This window comes from Seriola dumerili, unplaced genomic scaffold (genome assembly GCF_002260705.1).
Source record: "Seriola dumerili isolate Sdu_G_001 unplaced genomic scaffold, Sdu_1.0 BDQW01000088.1, whole genome shotgun sequence".
Classification (NCBI taxonomy): Eukaryota; Metazoa; Chordata; class Actinopteri; order Carangiformes; family Carangidae; genus Seriola; species Seriola dumerili.
The window spans coordinates 13,728,970-13,750,504 of record NW_019174343.1 but is presented as its reverse complement, the minus strand read 5'-3'; the positions used below and the strand labels follow the sequence as shown (position 1 = coordinate 13,750,504).

Here is a 21,535-nt window from a genome sequence, read left to right as displayed (position 1 = left end):
GAAGTAATAAAACACTAAACCAAACAGGGTATACATGTAGTTATAACAACCTACACAGCTAGAAGTAAAAACAGGATAAGATGATCATTACATGACAAGGTGAAAAGTTGGTTATGTTAGCAAACCAGTGTTTTTAGTAGTAGTAACTCTGTGTTAGATAATAACAGATAGGGTTCTGCAAATTCACCATTAAAATCTGTCTTGTGATTTATCATATTTGTATGATGTGAAGTAATTCACAGAGAATTAGATATCATGTAATTCACCTACAGTGGTAAAATGAAATTGTATGTGTTCATTCACCACATAAATCATGACACATGACTCTCAGCCCATTTCAGTAATATACAGCATCAGTATCAATATCAGTGATTGTGTGTTTGGTATTACACTAATAACAGGAGAGTGTGCGATGTGTTTGTGGTGGAAAAGGATGGAGCCGTCGAATTCACAATGGACAGTTTTAAAAAAGGATCAAAACTACAGATACCATCTTTTTTTACATGCATTTTCACACATTCCTCTTCCTTGTCCTGGTGTCTACCTGGAAGCTACATTAACCACAATGCAAATTGCCCACTGATGATTCAGTGGAAGATTCAGGTGTGTTATGCTAGCAGCAGCTAATGTAGCTTCTGCCACAAGCCTCAAGTACAGATGTCTAGTAAGCTCACTTCTTCCCAACTCCACACCCACAGATTTTCAAACTTGTAGTCATCCAAAACACAACTAGCGCTGACTCAAGTGACATCACTCGAGGCAATTAATCAGCCTTCCTGCAGCTTTTTATGGAGCCTCGACCACCTTTAATTAACTCCCCTAGACCTGTAAACAGACTTTAATGTGTACAATGTGGCTCCCCTTTAAAATAAATTAATGTAATATTTAATCTTTAATTGATGAAAGCCCGCTCTCCCGTGCCTCCACAGTAAAGACACAAGCAGGCCTAACACCCTTTGCTCCACACCCATGTATGTGTGTGTATGATTGTGTAATACTTATCAACATCATTATCATATTCATTGAATCCACAGTGGATATATAAAGTATGTTATAATACTAAAAAATAATGCTATAACTAATGCTTTAATTATGAATAACTATTACTGCTAATAATGATAATAATATAAACAAATCACAATGATTATCTTCATCACTTATCAGTTACTATAATTATTCATGTGATTTGATATACTTTTTTTTTGCGGATGCTCATTAATACTTGTGTCAATGTTTATAGTCTGTCTACCTGTAGCTGTGCATATATCCATATATGGTGCCGACGTGGTGGTATAGGGCAGAGTGGGCTCAGAAAGGGCTGGACATGATGGTGATGATCAGTGTGACTGTGTGTGCATTTGAATATGAGTCAAAGCTTTTTTTTCAGCACATTTGCCTACAGGATTGTGAGTCGTCCTCAGTGATTGGGCAGAACGCCGTGAAAGATCCTGAAACATGCAAACACAGGCAAATATGGGGCACTGAGGGGAAGAGGATTGAGGGCCTTTTGTTATCAGATGGGAAATCAGCTGTTGGAGGATCATATAAGCTTTATAAGCAGCCCCTTCAAACAGGAATATCAGGTATGTACTATTTGATAATATAGAAATGATTTCATTTGATTGTATAGGCTCTCTGTAGGTTTCCAGTTCAGTTGGATATAAAACTAATCTTGTACAGTTTATCGCGAAAAAAGACACTAAAGCTAGAATCTATAGTTTATAGATAATATAAACATTTGTGCTGTGGTGTGCTTTACGATAAGGAGACTATGTTCAATGCACAAGAAATCGTTTTGCATTTGTATTAGGATCATTGTATTAGTATTTCCTCTTCCAGAGAAAGACAAACAAAGAACAAAAGTGTTCAAGTGAAGCTGAATTCATCCAAGCAACATGGAGTACACGTTCAGAGCCGTAACTCACAGCCCTGGGATTATAATCTGGAGAATCGAGGTAATGTGATTTTAGTTGCTGCAATAATGTGGACTGAAGTTTTACGAAAATCAAAAGAAGAATTATTGGGCAGCAGTGACTGAACATCTCTAGCTATTAGATTTGAAATGCAGCTTTTTTCTTCTTCTTCTTCTTCTCTCTGCATAACAGAAAATGGAGCTGGTGCAAGTCCCTGAGAAATCTCATGGAAACTTTTATGAGGGTGACTGCTACGTACTTCTATTTGTAAGTCTGAGAAGGTGACTGATGAATCATTGTGGCTCTGTGTGCCAGGGCTCCAGGATTGTCTAGTAAAGCCTACTGCTGTGTTTGTAGACTTTGCTCTTTAGGCATATAGTGTGTTTTGAATAATGAAGCTGTGACAAAATGCGCTTGTATTTATACTTTTATTTCACATCAGATAGCATCCTCATCTATACACCACCCCACACTGACTGTTTCTCCACTGTTGTTTATCCAGACGCAGAAGTTCAGCAGCTCTCTGTCTTATGATATTCACTACTGGATCGGCTCACAGTCCTCTCAGGATGAACAGGGGGCGGCTGCTGTTTACACCATACAACTTGATGAATTTTTGGGCTCAACTCCGGTCCAGCATCGTGAGGTTCAGAACCACGAGTCAGGTGCCTTCAGGGGATACTTCAAACAAGGAATAATGTGAGTGAAAGTGTTGACACAGTAGGCCATCATTTATAGACAGTGAAAGAAACAAGAATATATATTCATCCTGTCTTTTTTTTATAGCTATAAGAAAGGAGGAGTTGCATCAGGTATGAGACACACTGAAACCAACACCTATGATGTCAAGAGGCTGCTTCATGTCAAAGGGAAGAAAAGAGTGATTGCCAAGGAGGTGAGCCATGCTGCACAGTGGTTATGTAACGTAATGAAAGTCAGGAAGCCGTGTAGAAAGAGTGCTTTGTATTTTAATTTGTTTCAGGTGGAGATGAGCTGGAAGAGCTTCAACCTTGGAGATGTGTTTTTGTTGGACATCGGGAAGACTATTGTTCAGTGGAACGGGCCAAAGAGTAACAAACAGGAAAAGCTTAAAGTAAGATTTTTGTGACTTGCATTGGTGCCTGTGTATGTTGTTGGGTGCAAAATTAATTTGTTGTTTTGTTTTTGTTGCTTGCGATTTGAATTGTCTGGGAAGATGTTCCATGATCATGATTTTTTTCATCAGCATGATCTCCCCAAGTCAGTGCTTGGACCCTGGTGTATCTGCACAAAAAAAACTATTTGCAATCCAACTTTCTCTAAAGACACAACATTATTTACATGGTACACATTGTAGGTAGACCTTGAAATAGGTCTGACTGTAAGTTCTTTCAGTGCTGACACCAGATTGAAATATCGTATCATATAACTTTTTGGGAACCTGTGAGCTTCTGATTTCCTTCTTCCTTCTAACAGGCTCTGAATTGTTCACTCTCCCACAAACACTTCAAAACCATATAATAGTAATGCAGTAAGTGCATCACTTTTAGATCCTGGATATTCACGTTCTAAGCATTTACACACATTTTAGTTAATTAAGTCACATTCAGCTGTTAACTAGCTTACAGTTTGCATGTCCTATAATAATACAGGATTTCTGGTTTCACTTGTTGTTACTCGCCAGAACTGTACTGTAAAAAGTCAAAGGGCACTGGGTCACATCTGGGTGCTCCACCTGTCCCTTGTAGCCTGGATGTTGTCCAGAGTCCTGTCGAGGTTGGTACTTACTCTACTCTATGTCACAAACATGAGGCTCTGGAAGCTGCCAGGACATTGTATCTTTTTTCTCACTGCTAGACACTTATTAGACTTTCTTAGAGGGTGATTTGTGACACAGTACAACAGAACCGTACTGTAAACTAAAGTGAAATCCATCAGCACTTCTATGGTTATTTTAACAGTTTGTATACCTTTGGTAAGCTAAGTAAAGAGATAAATCAAACAGTGTTATTGCTGAGTAGTTCCTCATTACTTCATCATCATATTACAATAAGTTCCTTAACAACAAACCACAGACAGCAGGTTTCAAAGCAAGTATTCTAATCATAATATTCAGGCCACATATAGATTAATATTCACATCTGTGTTATTTTGATTCATTGTTTGGAAACCTGCTGTTTCTGATTTGTTGTTAAGGAACTTATTGTAATATGGTTAATCAATGAACGCTTAACAACGCTATTTGATGTGTCACTTTATGTAGTAAAGCTATACAAACTGTAAAAACAATGGACCATCATTTATGGTTCGGTGCTGTTGTACTGTGTTGCAAATTAGCCTCTAAGAAATGATAACAAGTGTCTAATAAGTGGGAAATAAAGATGCAGCTTAATGTTTGTGGACGGGCGTACCGGAGTTGAGTAAGTATCACAACCTCCACGGGACTCTTGACAACATCCAGACTGCAAAGAACGAGCGGATCACCTAGATGTTAGTTTAAGGTTTTCTTCCAATGAGCAGCAAATGACCCAGTAAGAGAGTGGGACTATGTTAAATTGTTTGATCCTAAGTATATTTACTGTCTAATAAAGATCACATCATTTCCAGTTTTGTCTAAGTTGATACAAAGTCTTGTTGCATCTTATTAGTGTACGGGAAAATGAAGTGTGACCAGATTTCTAACAATCCAGCGCAGAAAGTCTGAAATGAAAAGCAGAAAACACTGGTATTTGTACAACAACTGACCATTTCAGTCTTTTAGCTCTTTTCCTACAGTAGATATGTGCCTGTGTAAAGTTACTGAATGAGTTAAAACCACAGCTTGTGGCAACATATTTTAGTACACTGGACACAACATGACATTGGCACATTGTTAATACTTCACTTTTGAAATAGACTGTGAAATTTGTCCTAAGATTATAGGTGAAGTCTGGATTGTGTTGTACTGTACCTCTGCTTCTCAGGGCATGTTGTTGGCCAAAGACATCCGAGACAGAGAGAGAGGCGGTCGGGCAGAGATCAGAGTGGTCGAGGGTGAGGCAGAGAGCAACTCTCTTCACAGCATGGGGATCCTGAATGATGTTCTTGGTGAAAGAACCTTCACGCTGACAGACGGATCTCCTGATGAAACCGTTGACCTGGAACAGAAGTCAAAGCTCACACTTTACCAGTGAGCTGCTCCCTGATCTGTGTTATCCTAAATGTCTCATGTAGTCTGCGGGTGAGGATCCATCCATATTCAGTTAAAGTGTTGTTTATCTTTATTTCTTTCTGCCTTTATGTCAGCGTGTCAGATGCTGATGGCAAGATGAAGGTCACAGAAGTTGCTACCAGACCACTGGTTCAGGATCTGCTCAACCATGATGTGAGTTGGTGCAATACTGACTAAATGTAGGATGCATATAATTTACATTATGGGCACAACTAATCAGAGTGCCACTATAAAACTTGATCCATCTAGTTTGACCATTTCACTTTTCCTATACAAGCTAAAGGCTTTACATTCTTGACACTGCAGGGTGAAGATAAAATATTTTATTAACTGATGTATGAAATAAGTTGGTTTTGTATACTTAGTGTAATTATCATTTTAGGACTGCTACTTCCTGGACCAGGGAGGGACGAAGATCTATGTATGGAAGGGGAAGAAAGCAAACAAAGCTGAGAGACAGGCTGCTATGGGCAGAGCTTTGGTAAGTGACACTACATCATTAGCTTGTGTTTGATTGATCTGGCATGACGTATTTATTTTCTTGTGTTGAATTCCACTGTTATAGGAATTCATCAAAGCAAAAAACTACCCCATCACTACCAATGTGGAGACGGTGAATGACGGGGCGGAGTCAGCTCTTTTCAAGCAGCTGTTCCAGAGGTGGACAGTAAAGGACCAGACTCAAGGAATGGGCAAAAAGCACACAAGAGGGAAAGTGGGTACGTGCCTTTGTTTGTAAATCCACAGAAACACAACAAGCAAGAAATAACAAGCACATTTTTCTTTGAATAAAAACTTTGTTGGTTGTTGGTTTATGATTTATTGTTGTCTGCTTTAGCTCACATCACACAGGAGAAATTTGATGCCACTCTGATGCACACGATGCCAGAAGTTGCTGCACAGGAGCGAATGGTGGACAATGGCACAGGTCAAGTGGAGGTATTTGTGACTACTCTGAATTTAATTTTAGTCACACTGTATCAGGTTTGTCCGTCCATCAGTCTGTCAGTCCAATATTTTGGTACAGAATCAAATATCCTGACATTTCGAGTATGAATCACTCGCGTCCATCATCTATCAATCAGTTCATGATTGATACCTCAAAAACTGACTGAACAGCTGGAGGCCAGCTACTTTGAGATTAATGCAAACACAGCATGCTACTATAATGTCAGCATGCTAACATGTTAAACACGAGAACGTGACACTGACATGCTAAATGTGATCATTGTACCACAGTAGCTGCTGCATGTTCACACTAAGTGTTGGTGGAAGGCTATATGTCAAACATTCAGTAGTTGTTAGGATGCCTGTCAACATGCTAACTGCAGACATGTTACCATGCTAATGTCAGCAAGTTAGTACATTACATTAGCATTCAGGCCAAAGTGCAGCTAAGCAGGCTAAAGTAAGCAGGAAAGCTAGGTGCAGTTGAGACAAAGGCTGCGTCCGAAGTCACTCACTACTCCCTATATAGTCCCTTCTGTAGTGCTGCCCGAATGTGTAGTGAAAATCATTACACCCTATATAGTGGACTCAGCTGAGACAAATATTTTTTCATCCTGTTATCCCGTTATGGGAAATAATAGAGCTTTGTTTCCTCGAGATAATGGGATGATTATCTGGAGAGAACAAAGCTTCATTATCTCGAGATAACGGGATGGAAAAATATTTGTGTACATCTCTGTACATAGTATCCCACAATGCATCATAGAAAGTAGTGTACAAACAATGGGTATTAATCTGGCCCTACTGACAAAATACAGCATAGTTCAATGAAAACTGAGCCAAGTTTGACAGTGTAGAGCTGACCAGCACAAAATGAATGTTTTGCTTTGTTTTTTACAAGTAGTCCAGAACAGCAAGGTTAGCTCATTTTTTCATGCATCCAACATTTTTCTTTTTTTTCCGGGGTGTAATGTTACAGCCTCTTGGGGCCACTAGTGTAGCTACAAACTTTGCACAACTCTGACACACATCGGAGAGAAACATGCTGCTGATGAGGTTTGTTTGAAACTTTCAGCGCTTCAGGCCTCGTGTCTATCTACTTCACAGGAAAGACAACTGCTCAGACACCACTGGACCTCAGCCATTGCTGTGCAGCAACACTTTCTCTGCCATTTGTGTTTCAGAGTTAATTTACCTTTTTGATGTACCGCAGGTGTGGAGGATTGAGGATCTGGAGCTTGTGCCCGTGGACCCTCAATGGCACGGATACTTCTATGGAGGAGACTGCTACTTGATCCTCTACACTTACTTGGTTAACAACAAGCAGTGTTACCTGCTCTACATATGGCAGGTGAGGATGTATAAATTAAGTTTCTTACAAAGTGGCTCACAAACAAAATGTCCTCCACATTCCCTGCTTTGGATTTTTCTGATTGTCACTTATATTATAATTATTTTAGGGGCGTCATGCAACACAGGATGAACTGGCAGCCTCGGCATTTCAGGCCGTGGACTTGGATCAGAAGTACGGTGGTGAGCCAGTCCAAGTGAGAATAACCATGGGCAAAGAACCAAGACACTTTATGGCGATTTTCAAGGGTAAAATGGTCATCTTTGAGGTATGACTGTTGACCACATTTACAGTCATTTCTTTGGAATCATTGTGTTTGTTAAGTTTTTTATTTACAGGCTTGTAAATTGTTTTAGAGTTTTTATAACAGTGAAGAATATGTCCTCTCTTGTTTTGAAGGGGGGCACGTCTAGAAAAGGATCTTCTGACCCAGAGCCTCCGATAAGATTGTTCCAGGTCCACGGCTCCGACCCATCCAACACAAAAGCCATTGAGGCTCCGGCGCTGGCCACGTCTCTGAACTCCAATGATGTGTTTTTACTAAAGAGCCAATCAGGAATTTATCTGTGGTACGGAAAGGTAAGATGGAGTTAAGATAAGAAAGAATTACAATATGACACAATTCTTTTGTGGTATTTATCTTGTAATACTGTATCAGTGAATCAGCAATTAAATTAAACTAAAACAGAAATATACTATATGGCCATTAGTATGCGGATACCCAAATTCAGATAGATCTTTTTGCTGTTGTCTAGGGCTGTTTTTCATGATTTGGAAGAGGCTTTGGGGAATGATCATGATTATTCCCCTCTGCACAAAGTCAGATCAATAAAGAATTCTCCATAATGTCTCCATAATTTGTTGGGTGTCCACAAACTTTTGTCTATACAATTGTAAGTATTTATGCCGGAAAAGTGTAAACATGTTCTCACCCTGTTAATGTAAACTGTTTTGATTTGTATTTGATCAGATGAGATCATTATGTCAAACTTTCAACACTGTTATTTTTTAAAAGATGAAGTTATTGATAAGGTGTAACTGATTATTTTTTTTACAAGGGATCAAATGGAGATGAGAGGGCCATGGCGAAGGAGGCCAGCTCTGTGATTGGCCAAAATGGATCAGAGGAGATTGTGGCAGAGGGTCAGGAGTCCACTGAATTCTGGGAGTTGCTTGGAGGCAAAGCTCCATATGCTAGTGGCAAGAGGTAATGATTATAATACTAATGCTAATGTAGGAAAACCAGGTTCAAGTGCATTACTCTTATAGTGGGCACAATGAAGAGGAAACACATTTGTTCTATATGTTTCGTCATGTGTTGTCGTCCACAGACTTCAGCAGATGGTTTTAGACCACGAGCCACGTCTGTTTGAGTGCTCCAACAAGACAGGTCGATTCATCGTGACCGAGGTGGTTCAGTTCACACAGGACGACCTCAGTGAGGAGGATGTCATGTTACTGGACACGTGGGATCAGGTATGAGGTGACACTGTTTGTGACAACTACTCACAAACTTTGAAATTGTCTTTTCTTTTTTTTTTTTATCAACTCCGAGTTTTCCTGTAAATCTTTTTTTTCCCCTAACTCTGTCATCTCTTCAGGTGTTTCTCTGGATTGGTAAAGAGGCCAATGAGGTTGAGCGCAAAGAAGCAGTGGTTATAAGCCAAGAGTACCTGTACACCCACCCAGGCGACAGAGATCAAGACACCCCCATCGTCATGGTGAAGCAAGGGTTCGAGCCACCCACCTTCACTGGGTGGTTCACAGCCTGGGATCCGTCCATATGGAGTGTGAGTGTTTTGTTTTTTGAATGAAATAGGGCATCGACATGCACATTGACGAGAAAAACACATACGCTAACAAACATGTCTTTCTCTTAGGGAGGAAAGAGCTATGAGGAGTTGAGGAAGGAGTTTGGAGATGCAGCATCAACTGTTAACGTCACAACTGTATGTGTTCATCTCTCAAGCTTTTTAACACACAGAAACTGTTGCTTTCTTCATGGTGTGCTGTGAAATTTGAATTTTTGTTTACATTAGATACCAAAATCTTACCATTCTTCTTCATAGCAATGGTTTGGGTAAAGAGGTTATATGATTGTAAACTAAGCAAAGGGTCGTTTAAGGTGTTCTTGTGTTGTAAGCTTTGCTTCCAGTCTTACCTCAGGCATAACTAGCATTACCGGCTGGTTAGTAATTCCTACTTTTGTTTGACTTTGTTCAAAGCTAGTTTCTGCTACACAACCTTTATAACATCCAGGGACAGGAATCAAAAAAGGGGCAAAAATCTACAAAAAACTGTAACTGGAGTTGTCATTTCAGTGTCACAAGAGTAAGAGATAAATTGATGAAGATATAGTTTAACAATCTTTGTTCCTTTAATGTGAATCTCCAGGAGCAGAACTCTGCTGAAAGGGAGAAATACTTTCAGCCCTTTCCACCTGAAACTCTGGTCAACAAGCTCGCCAGTGAGCTGCCTGAAGGTGTTGACCCAACCCAGAAAGAGGTTGGTGTGTGTGTGTGTGTGTGTGTGTGTGTGTGTGTGTGTGTGTGTGTGTGTGTGTGTGTGTGTGTGTGTGTGTGTGTAGGAATTTCCTTAAGAGAAAACCTCAATTAACACCTACGAAAAGATTAGTTCATTATCGATTTATTCTTAAAAACTTTATTTCCATATGTGCTGAATTGTAATCTGTCTGTAGACACATTTCACATTTTCATGTAGCTCAACTGCTGTCTCTATTTTTCCTACAATTAGTACAAAATCTTTATTTCTAGAAGCCTCCCAGGAAATATTCAAAACTGCAGGTCCACAAAAAAAAAAATCTTTACCATTCATTTTCTCTAAAGTCTTGAAGTTATTATCAGTATCTGCCATGTGTGATTCAGTAATTATATTTTCATGAACTCCTTGATACTTTGTGGAGTTGTTTTTCAAACTTGTTATACAGTATTTTGTGAACTGCCTTTCAGAAACACCTCAGTGACTCCGACTTCAGCAACACATTTGGGATCACCAAAGATGAGTTTGCGCGCCTGCCACAGTGGAAACAGCTTAAAATGAAGAAAGAAAAAGGGATGTTTTGATATTTTTATTATTTCTTAAAGCCATCTTGAAGTCTCTCTTTGTGTTCTCTCCCCTTATTGACTTTCCACTTTCCAACTGAATCTCTTTGTTAACCTATTTGAGGGCAGGACTCAATTTCTCTTCATGCCCTGCAGATACTGTGATCCACATATTTGTCTCAAATCACTGTAGTACAAGTCTATACTTTGTAATTTTTTAACCTGATGTTATACAAGGACACTCGTAGCTATTGTAATAATATTATTCGTAATCTCAATACGAAAAAAATAAAAAAAAAACTGTATTGCTTATTCTTCTGTGTGTGTGGATAATAACCAGAACATTCAACTTTTTAATAATGCATTTTATCCAACCCAGCACAGTAACAAATATTTACTTTACAGAGGCTGTACTTTTATAAACCTTGAGCTGAGTCATAAACAGCAACTCAAATGTCCACGACTCTGATTTCCCTTTTAAGTAAACGTCTACTTTGCCATCTGTTGGCCAAATGATATTACAGCATGTGAGGTTAAATAAAAATACTTATGTTTAAACCCCAAAGTTCCTTCACTTACCTGCAAGAGAGAGAGCGTGAGATCTTAATATCATTGAGTAATGTGGATAATATGAACATTTGAAGGGTTTCTTTGTTTGTTTTGGTCTGTTTTTCTTTTTTTTTTTTTACTTTTCACCTGTGTTAATATTTGTTTCTGTTTTGGAAAATGAAGTGTGCAGAATTAGCTGTTAGCAGTTCCTTTTTGCTATTCATCATTAGAAGTGCTGACAGATATCACAAATAACACAATTACTTTTACACTCAAGTGTTCAAAATCCTGCCTCATTAGACCATATTCTCTCATAATAGTTTTCTCATAATTGACAGATCAGGTTGTCATTATCAGTTTTTTTTTCACAATTATAAAATCCTGTAATTATGAGATAGTCATAATCTTGAGATACGGAATTCATAATTATGAGATAACACACTTCTGTAGGAAAGTGATTAATTTTTGAATACTTTCAATTATATTTTCAGTACAGTTTACATCCAGTTTCGCCTAACATACTCTGAAGGCACCACAAAAACTGTCCTGATTTTCAGCATCACAAACCTCGAAAACTCTGTTTAAAGTATTATATATTTTTTAAAAGCTTCCTCTGACATTCATCTAATCATAATAACTTTAAGAATCATTCTGGGGTTTGTTCACCTCCATTTGTAAAACATAAGTTGATGAGAATTCTTACAGGAAATTGCTGCGATATTCCTGCATCGGTTCAAGATATTTAGTTTTGAATGTTTTGAATATTTTAAATAGAAGTCAACACAAATCACTAACCAACACCAGCATTCTTAACTCTTTTTATTTTGATATGTCTGAAATGTTATATCAGGTACAAGTATAAATTTATGTCATTTACTGTAACATCTGAACATTCAATTCAAAGCTCTGGAGTCAAAAATATTTAGACCCATAAAATGCACTGAAGTACAGTAAGAACATATTTTTTGCATTGTTGTCTGAAAGTAAAACACAAAAACAATTTGATTACTCAATACAATATCAAAAGTCACTGCTGTGTGTCCCAGTATCAGGGAAGCAGTTTTCCCTGATATTGTGACATTACAAAAAAAGCCTTTGAATAAACAGGAAATGGACTTGTTGATGATACAGTAACAGTAATTTCCCATCAGCTCACTTTGTGTAAAAAGAGCAAGTCATCTGAGCTGCTTGTGACTCCAGTGGTCTGTGAACAATGGCAGTCGGCACAACAGAGAATCAAGTATTGGCATGTGAACCAGCATTGTTTTGAAACAGGCATGTGTGATTAAAGTAATGCAAAAGACAAACAATAGGCTTAAACCTGAAACATCATATGCAGCTAAATACAGCAACTGCAAACTTTCTACCTTTTTTCAGATTTCCATAAATGTATTAATATCTTTACACTTTTGTCAACCAACCGTACGTCAGAATCACTTATCAAAATTGTGATTTTCATTTAAAAGATTTCAGTGTCACATGATATGTTCCCTCAAAACTGTTGTAAAAGATCCAACTCAGGAATGATGCATGTTTTGCAAACAAGATTAAAATTGAAAATGCTTTTAATAAACCAATTTTTCGCAGTAAACAACTTATTTTAATAATACTTTGATCTAAGTGTGTGAAAGTACTGCATGCAAAAGTACTATTAAATGACAGATCAATTCATGTGTAGTTTGGAAATCAATATTCATTAGCAGTTGCTCATGCAAACTATTACAAATGAGGTGAAAGAGTCTACTCTTGCCTCAAGCATTACAAAAAAGAAATGTAACATTGTAAAAAATACACATAAAAATTGCGATTAAATACAGTGTGTACAGCAATCAAAGACATCCAAAGAGACTTATTTCAGCAAGTTTCACTGCAAATGTGCAAACATACAGTATCACCATGCAGTCAGAGAGAAAACAGCCTGCGGCAGGTCAGCTGTTTACTTCCCGCTGACGTGTTTGGTTATAAAGGGAATGTTGTTTCTAATGTAATCTGACAAATTTTTTGCCACAATACAAGAACTTTAGAAAGTGCAAATGCAGCCAATTTCTCAAAATTTTCAAAACAAAACAGGAACAAGGGACAGTATGAAAATAAAATTTTAAAAAATGTTCTTGTGGAATCAGTGAGACAGTAAATAGATGGCATTTCCCTTATGTAAAAAAATCCCTCTTGTAACCTTCGCCTTTGATTATCAGCATCTGATCTTAGCTGTCAAAGAGCAATGTCAAACATGACGTAAACCTTCTTTACAGTGAGCTCTACAACTGAGGACAGTCAGACCAAATATCTTTAACTGCAGATGATGTTATTTTATTGTACGCGAGACTATACTCATCCCATTTTGAAAAGCAAATTTAATTGCTAAAATGGTCGGACTACATGTGCAGGTATGGTTGAAGCCGTAACAGCAACAGTCCCTGTCCAAATACTTACAGAGCTCACTGTATTTTGTACACAGGTAAATCCTGATTTGTGTCTTGGCAGCTGTTAGTATACAAACAAACTTTCTTAAAAGATGACCAAACAGATACACAGCCAAGGCAGCATGGAGTACTTCCATGTGTATACACAGATTAAAAAAAAAACAAAACAATTAAGACAGATATTAAAAGACATAATTGTCAAATTATATAAAGTAGTCATTTGTGGAAATGGTAAACCACCTGGATCCTGAGTTTCTTTATTGTGAATTGAAGTAAATCTTAATTTATACTACAGTGTATTACAGAAAGGGCTGCAACTAATGACTTTTTTCATTATAAATTAATCCGTAGATTATTTTTTTAGAATAATCAATAGGAAATTCTGTCTATAACATGATGATTATGATAATAAAAAATGATCATTACAGTTTTTTAGAGCCCAAAGTTTTGTCTTCACCAGTGTTTGTTCCACCAGTAATCCATAAAGTAAAGCAGCAAATCCTCATTTGAGAAGCTGAAACCAGCGTGTGTTTGGCATTCTTGCTTGAAGAATGACTGAAACAATTAATTGATTATCTAAATCGCTGAAGGTAATTTTCCTTTGATCAATTAAATGATTTATCGTTGAAGCTCTAATTACAGTAACTCTGGGTGTTGTCGATAGCTGCAAAGTTAAGAACATGAAGATCAGATTTTGATAACTAGCAAAGAGCTCTTGAATTTGACCAAATGATCAATGATAATCTCTGTCCTTTTCCCCAGCAGTAGATAAAACAGATGAAGTTAAGACACAACGCAGGCATCACTTTTGGGGTCTTGGGTCTCACCGTCTTTGACCTGACAGTTGTTGGTTGGACGTTTCTCTTTATTTTCTGAATCATCAGGCAGCTCAAAAGTGTCGCCATCCCCTGGAAAGATCCTGTCCTGCTCTGGAGTCTCAGCAGATGCATCCTCATAGGCACTTAAGTTGTCTGAGTCGTTCCTGTCCGGCGAAGGATCGCGTTCGTCATCGACACCATTTTCGTAAGGCCTCCGGAGAACCCCGTCTTCAGAGACCAGATTGTCCAGTGCAAGAGAGGGTATGTGGGCCAGGGGCTTACTGACCATCCTCCGCTGCTTTGTCAGGCCACTTCCTTCATCCTCGGCCTCTTCACCCTGACCCTCCTCCTCAGACGCTTGACCTCTGTTTTCACTGCTGTGAGGTTCACTCAGGGACGAGTCTTTGTCTTCTCTGTGTGCAGCTTGTCCTTGTCTCGTTGCCCCGTCTTCACTTCCACGTCTGTTCACAGGAGCAGATGGTTTATTCCTTTCCTGCACAGACAAATTTAATTGTGGATTAGTAAATCAAGAGCCCTTTCAGATAAAAATAAAAATATAATCAAATTTGAAAATTAATGTGATGCATTTTAATTCCAATTGTAATGTGTACAAACTTAAATGTGAGATTTAAACATGAAAAAATGTTTTGATTATTATTTTATTGCTTTTCCCTCTTATGGATATAATGCGCAAAAGCAGATAATCAAATCATTTGAATCTAGGTGTTGTTTTAGGAGGAATAATTCAATGTCATTTTTGGCGACATTACTCTGTGATGTTTTGTTATATTCTTATTTCATTTGTCACGTTACCTCTTTTAATCTCTCCACCTCTTGCATCAGAGAGCAGACCATGCTCTCCAGCTTCGTCTTGGCCTCCTTCTCTCGCGCCAACTCCTACAAATGCAGAGAGACACGGTCCCATCATGAGACGACCAGCAGCTTGTTGGTTTTAAACGTACTTGTTACAATTAGGAACAAAAGTGAAGTGGTGTTTCAGTTTTGGTGAGGCCTCAACATACCAAAGTAGCCTGTCCAGCTTCCCTCTGGGCCTCAGCCAGCAGCTCCTCTACGCCCTCCAGTGTGTCCTGCAGGACATCCACCTGGAACAACAGAGCCTCTCGCTCGACCTCCAGCCCACGCAGCTCCTGCACCACCTCATCATAGCTGGCCTGCAGCTCCAGCTACGCCACAAACACAGTTACAAATCAGTGTGGGCAATTTCAGAGGAACACGTGACAGTCAGTGGGAGGGCGAGTGTTTAGTGAGCTCTGAGGTGGGAGGCCTAATCTGGAAGCATGACAATCCCTCCATATGTAAAGGAATCGTCTAATAATCACCAATATTATCAATAATAATATTACATCCATAAGAATCATCTAATAATATACCTGACAGAACTGTGAACAAACAGTGTAATAGTTTATAATTATGATAACCATCATTATATTCATAATAATAAAAACAGTAAGAAATAGTCACCATTTCTGGGAGTCCCATGAAGAGATCCTGGTCAGATTGCTGAAAGGAGAAAATGTAAAAAGCAAATTCATTCGTAAATGAAACTTTTCTTTTTGATTACATTAAATGAAGACAAACGGGGCTGTAGAGGAGCATTTGCTGTTCATCCTCTCATACACCCAAAATAATAATAACATAAAGTTATGTGTGAAACATTACTTGAAAATTATGGTGTTAAAAATGACCATACACTTGATTGACAAATTTAATAATCATAAGTTTTCATGAAGGAAATCTTATTATATCATAAAATTCTGTTCCTGTTACTAAGTCACGTCTTTACTTGGACTGATGATATCACAGACAAGAGCCTTCAGTTTGAGTTGTTAGACCTTTTTCACAGACAACATTTTGACACGTCACAGTAGAAAAAAATAGATAATAAATAAATAATTAAAATGAATGATGACTGAATTACATTTAACTACTTCATTTCTGGAAAATTTCAGCTATAATTGCAACTCCAAACTTTTTACCAAACACTGTTACTGCTTAGTGGCGTCTTCATAGTATTTTGATTGAACACTTGATCGACCCTAGGTTTTCATTTTATGTTCATATAGTTGATCCTCTGGTGTCTCACAATCTAATGGGTCTCAGGTTTCGGTACACTGAAATCCCAGCTATCAAAACGTGTGACCTATGTAAATACTGTTGACGCACCATGTTTGATAACAGCTCTCAGTATGTGATAAAGTATGATGAAAATGCTTGGTGTGGCAACACGGTCTCAGGTCTCAATAAATGACTTACTAAGACACTTAAACTGGCTTTTTTTCCACATTAGACTCACAGTTTTTTCCTTAGTGGTGGTAAATTAGAGGAAAACAGCACACAGCACCAGAAATAGCATTGTTTTTTAAAGATGGGTTGGCTGAATGTGAGTTTGGATTTTCTGTAAATAATCTTTGTGACATGGATTATCAAGGTAAATATTAAGCTGTACGTCAGTCAGTATAAGTATTATCATATAAATGTACTTAAATCATCAAAAGTAAAAGTACTCATGTCCCCTGTGAATAATGTGTTATTATATAAGAGCTGGTCAAGGTGGAGCTGGACAGAAGTTCCCAACCTAGGTGTCCCTACAAAGAGTTGTGAGATGATTAATGAGGTAAGACAAACAAAGCTCTAACAAATGATTGTATATTCATAGATTTCTCGAATCTTTAATATGTGGAGGATAGCGGATACATTTTCTTTATTTTATGCTTGCACATTGAATGGCCTCTGTGTATGATAATGTGCTATACAAATAAATTTGCCTTGCCTTTAGGCCTCAAATAGCTGATTAAAATTAAACAATGTAAGAAATGTAAAGGGAAAACGCCCCAATTAGACATCACAACTCAACACGTTTGGGAACTACTTGCTTAATCTTTAACATTGTGTTGTATTTTATGAGCTTATCATATGTGAAAACTTAATTTGCTGCTGTTTAACTACTAACCACAGTTGTCAAATTAATGCAGTGTAAATAAAAAAAGCTATGAAGTAGAATGAAATGGAAATGCCCAAGTAAAGTACACGTACTTGAGAACTGTAGGCTACTTGAGAAAATGTACAGTTACTGTGCACCACTGATCAATAAGAAGTGGGTAAACTGCAGATAACCAGGACCCCGGTCAGGTTAGATAAGTATTACAGTGTAACTACAGGTGTTTCTATTTTTCTGGCCACCCCTGGCTCCTGAGCGTGATGTCTGGCTCCTACCTGGCTGTCGCTCCTCCTCTTCAGGGTGCCTGGTCGGCTGTCGCTTCGTGTCAGACGCCTGGATGAACTCTCAGTCTGGTGATAAAGAGACAAAGACACATCTCAAGCAGAGCCCGGGATCACGTACAGCCACAACAAAAACAAAAACACATGGAGTCAGCTTATAATGGGGAAGTGGTCCGAAGAAACAGGCCTGTTCAAAACAACTGATTGTTTATCTGAGCCGCTGTTCGTCTTAAACCGCAAACAAAATGTCTTAACGTCTCACTGACTACATATTTCTAACGTAAATAGATTTAAAACACTGAAATTGAAGTATAAAACAGTCGTGACGTTAGCTTTAGCTCTACACAAACCCTCTCGCCGCCGACGCCGTGATTTCCCTCGGCTCACCTCTTTTATAATGCTGCGGAGAGACTCGTCCTCGCTCAGTCCCCGAGAAAACGTCCGCTTCTTTGGAGAACCACTGCTGTCCAGCGTGACTGAATGCATTTTTATGGTTTATATTAAGCCTTTGTTTATGTAAGAGACACCTCCGAGCTCTCTGGGTGAAGTGGTGTTTGGTGTTTGTCTCCTACGCAGCAGCAGCAATGAGTGCACTGTCGACGCCCAGGCCGTGACCTACGGAAAGCCACGGGGACCAGATTGTCTTGAACACCGCCGTCACTCCGCCCACATTCACAGAAAAAGTCAAAGATCGCAGGAGAGTGATGTTTGGAGCTGTGGGGAGTTAAAAAATAAATCGCTTTTTGTTTGTTTTAAAGATCAGATAAGCAGGATGGCGCATGTCAAGCCGAAATGAATCAATGACAACAAGGCCCGCCAGGTATTTTCAGTTGAGTTTGGTGGTTTATGAGAAAAGTAACTGAGTAGCTACATTTACTCATATAGTTTGAGATAGTAGTTGCTTACTTGAAATAGGTGTATATTTTTGCTACTTCACAACTGCTCCTCTGCATTTTTTCCACTATATTTATTGCAATATTATATATTAAGATATCCAGCAGTATAGAGTCATTAAAATTAGCCCCACCTTTACCAGTTGCAGGATTAAGTTGGTGTGCAAATTAAGACATTAAAAACTACAATCCAATAATGCTGATAATATATTATTATAAAATAGGCAGTTCTGCATAATGAGTACTTTCACTTTTAGTCAGTTGGCAGTTTATTGGACCCAGCTAGCTAAAACTAATGCAGTCCAGTACAACAGTCCTGCAATAAAACCAACCCTCCTAAGCGTTATAAGGTTCAGTTTTTGTTGAAACTGTTTTAGAGAGAGAACAGGGTGTTGATTCATTTTTATGATCATTTTGGAGGCTGCAGTTTGTGGTGATGTTAAATTGTATTGCGTTAGAGAGAGGCAGGTGTTTATATTTATTTATTTTTGTCCACTTCATTCATATCAATGGATGTAGGTTAATTGGCAGAAACACCTCGCTGTGTAACATAAAACTGTTCAACAGCTCCACAATCTACATCATACAGTTGACTCAACACCTCTCTAACACAGTTTCAATAAAAACTGAACATTATAATCTTCAGGAAGGGGGATTTATTGCAGGACTCATGTATTACTGCATTACACTGTATTAGTTTTGGCTAGGTGTTCCTAATAAACTAACAGCTGAGGGTATATTGATACCAATACGTTTGTACTTTAACTTAAGTAAAACTTTGAATGTAGGCCTTACACTTGTAACAGTGTTTCTATTTTTACTTTATATTGAAGATCTGAATGCTGCTTCCACCACTACTGCGAGGTATTTTCAGATGAGTTTGATGGTTTATCAGTACTTTGTGGAAAAGTAGATCTCTGCCACTTAAACTTTGGTAAACACCACATCCTTGTTTTTTATTTCAATGAGCTAACATTAAGTTCAACATGACTGTGTAGTCAGATCAGATAACACCACTATATCTGCAATGTACAGTACGTTCGTCTCCACAGAGAAAAGACTGTGGTGAGTATTTCCTCCAACAGAGTCGCTGCAGACTGAGATGGCAGAGACATGGTGTAGTTTTGTCCCACAGATACTCCAGAAATATCACCCCAGTTCCTGTCCAGTTGAAACAAACTCCCAAGCAGTGCATGCATTCATACAGATCCCCAGAAGGAGCATGAGATGAATGAGAGTGTACATCCATGCTGAGAGGAATGACATGGCAACATGCCAACAATACTTGCCATTATGATACAGTCTGCAGCAGTTTAATATAGGGGTCATATATCAGTAAGCACATGTAAATATAACATAGATAGTTTTTGTATTTGTTCAGTAAACATACTTATACTAAGAATTTAAATTGCAAATCAGGTCTAAGTTGGTAACATTTCATTTCATTTGAAGTTGCAGATCATAGATTTAATACACAGAAACATTATTTTCGCCATGCTGGGTCACATGAGTGAAGGGAAAAGGTCTGTGTTACCCAAACCTGGATTTTCTGCCCAAGTGCTCTTACAAGAATAACTTTTTGTCATGAAGTCATGTGGCATTAAAGGTATAGCTTGACACTTAATAATAACGCTTTCCTGCTGAGATTTAGATCAGAAGATTGATACAGTCTGTATCAACCTGCTGTGTGTCTGTATGGCAAGGGTGATGCTACAACCAGGAGACATTTAGCCTATCTTAGCATAAAGACAAAAACAGCTAGCCTGGCTGAGTAAAATGGTAGCAAAATCCCATCAGCACCTTTGAAAATCACTAATCAACACGTTATATCTTGTTTGTTAAATCCGTAAAAGTTGTGCAGATTAAACAAAAAAAAGACATAACATGCAGCTTACATGAAAACTAAAAACTTACACATGATCTGCTCTGCAGCTGCAACTATGTTTCCCTCCAGCAGATGACACCAGTGGGTCAGTGTTGCCACAGTGACTACAGGAAACCCATTGCTCCACAAGGGGCATCTGTAGAAGTCTGCTCCAGAAATATCACAACTTTTATCAAGCATGTATACAGTCATGAAAACAGTATCTCTGCATGGTTTGTAGCTCGGCAACTTTTGATTACATCCTGAGGTTTTTGCGTATAGGATGAGTTTATAGATGAAATATGACTCAGATAGAGCTTAAAATTTCACAATGCATAATAATGAAAGGAGAAGCAATATAGAAATGCATGACACTTTAATTGGACTCACCAGTTGCATAAATAAGTAGGCCTATAATTCATTTTATGAAAAGGTATGCTGCTGCTGCATGAATGATTGCAAAACCTATTGATATGTTAACCATTTATTACTTTTTTCACCATGCTGCCTAAAGGGATTTAGCCTTTCTAAAAGCTTAATGATGCAACCATGAGTCTGTAGAGAAGGGCATATAACTACTTTTCTGGAGACTAACGCTTAGTTTAAAGATCCCTGCTTGGCAAAACCATGTGCAACATCTTAATAATCAGGTAATAACCATCCGGTGCACGAAGATCCAATATAAGTGATTTTTGTTTTTTTGTTGTTTTGGTTTTTTTTTTTAAACTAAAATGCACCATAAACATTTAGATGGGTGTGATTTGTGGGTGGATGTGGAGAGTTAGAGAGGAATCCATGCGGCTTTTTTTCCCCCAGTTTACACCATTAAAATCATTTATAACAACAGGCGCAGTGAGCCATAGTTTCTGCCATCATCATAATAACCTAATTGGGCAATATCTCTAATGTGAGACATTGTTAGTGCACTGTAAAAACATTTATACTCTCATAACAGTGCCTGCACCCTCCCTTCGCTCTGTCCCTCTTGACTTGGTGACAGACCTAAAAGCCTTTTGTTGCAATCTTAGCCAATGGAGACGGATTACGACACCGGGCAGCTGAGATATATAAAGAGCCCCTTTTTGACCGCACTTGCACATTTTTCAGTGACACTTCTGAACATTCACACACCTCCATGGACTAAATTGTACAGAAGACCCACAAAACAACCATTATACTACATGTGAGCGGGCTATGCATTCATCAGACAGATAATTTGTTAACTTTCAATCAAAGCAGCCTGTACCGAGACACACTGGAACGCACTTTTTTTTTTTTTTTTGA

General features: G+C 38.3%; 2 protein-coding genes across 2 annotated transcripts; one reads left to right on the top strand and one right to left on the bottom strand.

Annotated features, from left to right (window-relative positions):
- Positions 1–1,536: 1,536 nt before the first annotated feature.
- On the top strand, positions 1,537–10,707 carry LOC111221521 (advillin-like). Its single transcript, XM_022744948.1, has 20 exons — positions 1,537–1,583; positions 1,840–1,955; positions 2,106–2,180; positions 2,416–2,612; positions 2,700–2,808; positions 2,896–3,006; positions 4,856–5,061; positions 5,178–5,256; positions 5,486–5,584; positions 5,669–5,822; positions 5,942–6,042; positions 7,265–7,402; positions 7,512–7,670; positions 7,802–7,981; positions 8,461–8,609; positions 8,734–8,878; positions 9,004–9,192; positions 9,283–9,351; positions 9,797–9,907; positions 10,372–10,707. Exons 2-20 carry the CDS (start codon positions 1,896–1,898, stop codon positions 10,483–10,485), a joined length of 2,445 nt encoding a protein of 814 aa, XP_022600669.1. The 5' UTR covers positions 1,537–1,583; positions 1,840–1,895; the 3' UTR covers positions 10,486–10,707.
- A 1,110-nt stretch (positions 10,708–11,817) lies between these two features.
- On the bottom strand, positions 11,818–18,097 carry LOC111221522 (leucine-rich repeat flightless-interacting protein 1-like). The gene is made up of 6 exons (XM_022744950.1): positions 17,882–18,097; positions 17,489–17,563; positions 15,737–15,775; positions 15,277–15,438; positions 15,068–15,151; positions 11,818–14,747 (listed from the first exon to the last, which is right to left on the bottom strand). The coding sequence occupies exons 1-6, from the start codon at positions 17,978–17,980 to the stop codon at positions 14,220–14,222; spliced, it is 987 nt and encodes a 328-aa protein (XP_022600671.1). The 5' UTR covers positions 17,981–18,097; the 3' UTR covers positions 11,818–14,219.
- Positions 18,098–21,535: the final 3,438 nt, after the last annotated feature.

Coding starts and splice junctions, on each gene's coding strand:
- LOC111221521 (XM_022744948.1), top strand. CDS start 1,896: ATGGAGTACACGTTCAGAGCCGTAACTCACAGCCCTGGGATTATAATC. Junction 2,181..2,415: donor ACTGCTACGTACTTCTATTT/GTAAGTCTGAGA, acceptor TTGTTTATCCAG/ACGCAGAAGTTCAGCAGCTC. Junction 5,257..5,485: donor AGGATCTGCTCAACCATGAT/GTGAGTTGGTGC, acceptor TTATCATTTTAG/GACTGCTACTTCCTGGACCA.
- LOC111221522 (XM_022744950.1), bottom strand. CDS start 17,980: ATGCATTCAGTCACGCTGGACAGCAGTGGTTCTCCAAAGAAGCGGACG. Junction 17,564..17,881: donor TCCGCAGCATTATAAAAGAG/GTGAGCCGAGGG, acceptor CTTTATCACCAG/ACTGAGAGTTCATCCAGGCG. Junction 15,152..15,276: donor AAGCTGGACAGGCTACTTTG/GTATGTTGAGGC, acceptor CTGCATTTGTAG/GAGTTGGCGCGAGAGAAGGA.